This window comes from Sebastes fasciatus, chromosome 6, assembly GCF_043250625.1.
Source record: "Sebastes fasciatus isolate fSebFas1 chromosome 6, fSebFas1.pri, whole genome shotgun sequence".
Classification (NCBI taxonomy): domain Eukaryota; kingdom Metazoa; phylum Chordata; class Actinopteri; order Perciformes; family Sebastidae; genus Sebastes; species Sebastes fasciatus.
In genome coordinates this window covers 21,197,425-21,204,280 of record NC_133800.1, presented here as the reverse complement: position 1 = coordinate 21,204,280, position 6,856 = coordinate 21,197,425, and the positions used below count along the sequence as shown (strand labels likewise).

The 6,856-nt window shown below is 41.6% G+C and overlaps 1 protein-coding gene across 1 annotated transcript; it reads left to right on the top strand.

Annotated features, from left to right (window-relative positions):
• Nucleotides 1–3,517: 3,517 nt before the first annotated feature.
• LOC141770200 (L-serine dehydratase/L-threonine deaminase-like) lies at nt 3,518–6,122 on the top strand. The gene is made up of 8 exons (XM_074639843.1): nt 3,518–3,758; nt 3,872–4,031; nt 4,196–4,235; nt 4,332–4,471; nt 4,609–4,700; nt 5,176–5,403; nt 5,517–5,641; nt 5,737–6,122. The coding sequence occupies exons 2-8, from the start codon at nt 3,876–3,878 to the stop codon at nt 5,928–5,930; spliced, it is 975 nt and encodes a 324-aa protein (XP_074495944.1). The 5' UTR covers nt 3,518–3,758; nt 3,872–3,875; the 3' UTR covers nt 5,931–6,122.
• Nucleotides 6,123–6,856: the final 734 nt, after the last annotated feature.

Below are 6,856 nucleotides of genomic sequence, written 5' to 3'. Positions count from 1 at the left end.
GCGCGCGCACCAGCCTCTTGGTGTCCCCATTGGCTGAGGTGATGCTGCGTTCAGGTCAAATTGTTCAACCATAATTATGACAAGCCAGGTGAGAATAGCCATTTTGATGCAGTTAACATTTAACATAATAGATAAATTAAGAGGAGCTGCACACAGTTTGTATCTGATTATACTAACGAATCACTCCAAATACATCAACACCGCAAAAGTACCTAAGCTATTAAATGATGTGACGATAAGGCTTCCATCTTTAAAGGGACTGTTTGTAAGAATCAGAAATGCTTGTTAACAGCGACACCTGTGGCCGTTAAGTCAACGAAAGTCAGCGTCCTGTTGCTCGCGCTTGTGCTCGCTCTACATAGACATGAACGAGCATCGCTCAAAACAGTGAGGCGACACACGTCAGCTAAAACTACAATATCACTCTATATTTCACCTGCTTGGCAGTAATGTTAGCTGACCAGACGAAGGTCTCTCCATGAATCCCTGCTGATCCTAGTGTTGGCTTTTCCTGCCTCAGCCTCCCGACCACGGCCGGAGGGAACAGCGGAGACACCGGCACCCGGTCGGAGACGATAACGTTACTCGTTGCGGAGCCCCGTCATGTCACAAGAAACGGGAAACCTCTGTTGGTCTGGAGGAGCTGCAGCAGTTATTTCTGCACAAACGTCCACTGTACATTCACTAGATATTCTCAGAGCTACTAACTCTTCTACAGTGTGTAGTGTGCGCGAATGCACTTGAGAGTGGAGCGAGCTGAGTGAAGGCAAGCAAGCAGAAGAGCAGAGGAGCAGAGGCGCAGAATACAGCAGAGACTCCGGCCCTGGAGACCAAAGCTACGGTTTACGTTTAGTAGTCCCATTTAGCCACTTGTTAGCAACCTCTTTTTTTAAGACAGATGAAGGCTTCAAAATTCACAAGTGGAGTGTTGATTTATGTATTAAAATCTCTTATGCTTGTGTTAACCACAGACATTATTTCAAGCATCTAACTAAAAGCCATTCAAAAACACATTGATTTACAGACGAGGGAAACGGAAGTACTAAAATGTCAACTAATTTACAGGTTTTAGGACTCATTCCTGTCGCACACTATTATCGCCTGACTCTGCAGTTCCTTTAGCTCTAAGGAGCATTTTAGTGTCTTTTAGCTCAGTTTTGTTTCCAGCCCACAAACTCCACCCCATAGAAATCTATGCTCCACCCTCATCAAGCTCTTTTCCAGTCACAGGAGGCAGCTGTTTTCAGTGAAAACACTAGCTGATGGAGCATGTAGCAGTTAGAGACCGATATTTACCTCAGTAAAATTAGCACAGAGCAAAACTGAGCTAAAAGAGTGAATATTGGCCTTACATTTGTCAGGATTGACAGAAACATGACTCCAAATGAATCTTATAATGTTGTTTTGTGACTGTTAAATGTGTCGTCGGCAACTGTTTTTAACATGTTCTCCACAACAACTTCACATGGTGATAATATGTCAGTTTTGTGTGTTGCATGGCTGCAGTCCATTCAGGTTAACCAGTTCCAAGGCCCTGGTATTGTGTATGCAAGCTGATTAGCATGGCTTAATGGTGCACTTAAGTGGAACAGAGACATTATTAGTTATATTTATTACACCTGTGCTTCACAGAGTAAATTCATAAAGGGGAAACCTCTACACTGCCCACTCCTGCCCGTATTTCAGGTCTTTTTTGCTCAGTATTTCTGTAGCATCATATCAATAACCTCAAGGCTAACTTGAGATATGTATCGATAAACTATTTGTAGCCTGCAAAATTATGATGAATAAATAAGCAAGAAGTTTATCTAATGGGCTGACCTATAGCTCACCCGTTAACCTGAGTCCTTGGCAACGGCCTGGGTTCGATATCAACCCTTTGGCCATTTGAAATGAAGCAGACTGATGCCATTGCAGTGTGCTCTTAGATAAAATAGATTTAAATATATAAGTTGTATGTGCAGCTCTTCACCAACAGATGGTGTACCAATCCTTTAGAGTATAGCCTTTGGCCTTGACACCAGCAGTCATGTAATTCCCTGCAAACTGAAAAAACTCAAATCTTACAACAACCCTTTTTCACAGCAGACATTTTAGCATGCAGGAAATCTGTTTCCAGCTGAACTCTTGATGTGATTAAATCCAAGATATACACATTTTTAACCCTCATTCTCTCCATTGTGTTATGTTGGGGGGCTGTGGTTTCCAGCCGGGAAGCTGTTATAGATTTTTTTGCTATTAAAAGTAGTATTCTCAATAAATAAATAAATCAAATCTTTATCTGTCATATTATCCGGAAGTATGCCCAGTATAAAACTATGACAGTCATAACAGATATATTGCCTTACTTACAGTATCACAATATATCGTAATATATTGAATCTTAACCACTGTATCATGATACTGTTTGTATCTAGATTCTTGCCTATACTGTACATAATGATTGTATAATTCTTATTTTATATAATTCTATAAAATAATTAGAATTATTGTCATTTAATCTGTATCATTTTATAAAATAATTATGTAGATTTTATGTGAAATCTTAATCTTTACAGTAACTACTGATAGCTGGTACTTCATTTTTCATTTCAAACTTTATTTCGAACATGTAGAATATAAAAAAAATAAAGAAATAAAGAAAAAGAGAATGATCATACCAACAAGTGGACAGTCAGAAACAAGTAGTATTTACACACAATGAAAAGCATAAGAAAAAATCATTTTCAAACACTTGATGCCTTGATTTACATATTCAAATTCGTATAAACTTATTTAATCCCACCCCTTCTCCATATGTCAATTATTAATTATTAACCAGCTTCCTTATTGAGCCATACATATACTCTAATTACATTTTCCTAAATGTACTTACTTTATACTTGTGTGTAATATATAGGCCTATGTATATATAATATGTAGTAGAAAATGGAAAATACTCAAGTTAAGTACTAGTAGCCTTCCTGAAAATTGTAGCCTAGGCCTACTTAGTTACATGCTACCACTTACATTGTATTTAAGCCCAATTTAAAGATATTAATGTAAATATATATTGACAGAATGAGCAGCACTTTCTGTTCCAGTCATCCTGGGACAGCAGCTCACACTGTAGGGGAAGCAACACCGGATCATTCAGGTTTGAACCGTCCACCCGGAGCCTGCTTTTGGTAGTCATCAGGCATCGGGGCCAAAATAGTAGCGACTCTTTTGGTAATGCCGGCTGTGCGAGCATTTCCTTTAGAGGGGGAGAGGAGCAGGCCAAGGACAGTGTGTCCAAATGTCACAGGGGGTCTCAACGGAGGCGAGAAGAGGGTGACATTATGTAATGACTTGTTATGGTAAACAAGTTTTTATAACATGCTTTCTATGGATTAATATATTCCCTCTTAATTATGACAGTGTTCTCATTTAATCCCTCCAGTCACACCATTGTTGACTGTTTAAATATCTCAGTTTATATCAGACTATATGATACATCCTAGAAATAGTTTGTTTGCTATCTAAGAAAATGGGATGAAATTCACTGTGGATGAATCTCTCTTCATCCTTCAGTGTGCACTCTTCATCCTCACGGTCACTGGGAGGGTTTGGTGGCAGAATGCCTCACCCTGATTGGTCTGGAAGTGGGCCTGCTTTGCCAAGCCCACATCACCAGTGGGTATATATGCATGGAAGATGTCAGAGGCAAGGTTAATAAGGAAGTTTGGTGATCAGTGATATTCAGCACAGCTTGTTATCCTGCCATCCATCTGAGACTGGTAGGTTGACTTTTTTTTTTTTTTTGAGACATTTTTTGAGCAAATTGATGTTTTGATTATTTGGCCCTTGTCTCTTGAGAAACCACATTTCTCTGCTTGTGTGTTTTCCACAGTGAGATGAAGACCCAGCAGGGGCCTCTTCATGTGGCCACTCCAGTGAGGCAGAGCCTTGCCCTGTCTAAACTAGCCGGGACCTCTGTTTACCTCAAGCTGGATTCATCTCAGCCCACCGGATCCTTTAAGATCAGGGGCATCGGACACCTCTGCAGAACCGTGAGTGATGCTCCTCTGTTCTGTGTGGCCAAAATAAACCAGTATGGACCAGTTTAAGTGAATCAGTTCCAGTTTGGACACTGAGATGATCTGCTAACATGTGTTTCTACCCTGTGACTTTAAGATTGTTGACTGTAATGCCTCTTTTGTTTTTTCTTGTATAGTGGGCAGAGCGAGGATGTGAGCGGTTTGTCTGCTGTTCAGGTGAGCACTACAGCAAAAAAAATCAATATTAGAGTTTGTCTTTGCCTCTGTTGGTGTGTTTGAGTGTGTAATCTTTGACGCTTTTGGTCCCCGCAGGAGGAAATGCTGGGATGGCAGCAGCTTATTCTGCCCGTCAGCTCGGGGTCCCTGCGACCATAGTGGTTCCAAGTGTTACACCAAACCCAACCGTGGAGAGGCTGAAGGACGAAGGCGCCACCGTGGTTATCCATGGCAAGGTAAGTTCATCTCATAGCATTTACATCCATTATATTACACTTTTAAGCATAAATGTAAGTAGCCTGGTTACATTTTCTTCACAGAGAATGCAACATGATTCATCTCATGAAATGAAGTCATCTTTTGTCTCTTTCAGGCTCTAGATGAAAGCATTGAATACGGACGGCAGCTTGTGGCAAACAACCCCAGCTGGATATTCATCTCTCCCTTTGATGATCCCCTCATCTGGTGAGACCATCTCAGTCTGTCTGTAACTTCAGGGATTGTAACAGCATGTACAGAAATCCTTGCATAGTACTGTAATCTATCTGTCACGAGGAGATAAAGAGAGGGAGACGTGATTAGACAGATTCTTCTCTACAAATTGAATTGTTTTAGGATGTGCAAAAGACTGATAGTAGCAGCTGTCTTATCAGGGGGGGGTGTCATCCACGCTCGTGCATAGAAGAGTTGAGGTGTTATGTCAGATACACGGCATCTTATCACAGTGCTAACTTTGCCAGATAATTCATTTACACACGTCACAGACCATAAATTGCTGACATTACAGGGCTACTTGTGATGTGACCTGAATTTTTATAACTCACTTGTATTCAAGGAAGAATTAGAAATAAATCAGACTGTTTCCTTCTTCACTTTACACTAAATATCTAAACTCATTCCTATGAAACTGACAGTGGTGTGGTTGTGTTTGTGTGTGCAGGGAAGGCCACACGTCTCTGGTGAAGGAGCTGGAGCAGGACCTGAAGGAGAAGCCAGGAGCGATAGTGTTGTCGGTGGGAGGCGGAGGCCTGCTGAACGGCGTGGTGGAGGGACTGCGTCGTACCGACTGGGCTGACGTGCCCATTGTAGCCATGGAAACCATGGGAGCACACAGCCTCAATGCAGCAATGAAGGCTGGGAAGCTGGTCACCTTACCTGAAATTACCAGGTACAAAATCTAATTGTACTCAAATGATAACACAATCCCACATTTTTCTCACATCATTCCTCTGTGTGTGTGTGTGTGTGTCGAAGACTGACCTTTCCTTTTTTACTCTCTAGTGTTGCAACCACACTGGGCCTGACCAGGGTGTCTGCTCAGACTTTTAAACTGGTGCACGAGCACACGGTTTTCTCACAAGTAGTCACAGACCAGGAGGCTGTGAAAGCTGTGGAGCGTTTTGTAGGTGAGTAGCTTCAACCTGCACCTGAACAGATGCACAACAAATCTAAAAAGCTGTGAAACTGATCTCTCTCTCTCTCTCCTGGTGTCGTCCTTCAGATGATGAGAAGGTCCTGGTGGAGCCGGCCTGCGGCGCCGCCCTGGCAGCTGTGTACAGTGACATTATCAAAAGGCTGCAGGGCGAGGGCAAGCTGGCCCAGCGCCTGGGCCCGGTCGTCATCGTGGTGTGCGGCGGCAACAACATCAGCATGGAGCAGCTAAGGAGGCTGAAAAAACAGCTCGGTATCATCTAGCGTGGCCGACTACCTCGGGTCCTTCTGACCTTTCCTCAATCCCTCCATCCATCCCCCTCCATCCACAAACCCCATTATTCATGTGCTCCATAGACCGAATCATTCCAGACTGTGAGACTCTCCCGAGCACTGAGACTGACACATGTGAGAGCGAGCTGCTGGAGGGACTTTTATTATATCTTGTAAAAACATTGTAATTGTGATGCTGCTCTGGTGGAGGTCGTGTTTGACTTGAGAGACCTCTTTCAGAAAAACATACTGACACACAGTTAGGTTGCATTTGTATTTAGCGTGCTTGTATGTTGTTCTTCTGCTTTTGTACATTGAAATGTATTTAAGAATTAATAAATTATATTTCTGAATATTCTGCCTAAAGAATTATTTCCCTGCCTTCACAGTTTCTTATTCCTGACTGCAGATGGTATGTAAAATACAGATTAAACCAGCGAAAGCACTGTTTTTATACTGAACCTGAATGATAAATAGGCCAGGCTGATATCAGCTTATTGCAGATATGCTGTAATGTATACTGTATATCTCGAATTACTATAAATATCAAGTGTTCGATGAGTGTTTCATTCTCCAAATAGATTTAGGAAACACATCCAAAGAAAACCAAAGTACTTCAGTAAATAAAATGTGTCTACTGTAGGTTTACATAATGTATATGTATTGCATTTGTTATGTAAACCTATGAAAGGGATGTTTAAACAGTGCAAATGTAAAGTTATTATAAAGCTTAATTACAATCTCTCCCATACCGTTAAACTATTAATTGTACGACAATTCATTAATAGCTCTGGTCTCAGTAGCTTACTTTCTAATTAAGTTCCTCTCTCCTCAGCGAGTGCTTTGGCAGGCATGACGATGCATACAGAATTACATCCTTGAGCAGCTGTGATCCCTCATGAATGAATGAGTAAATC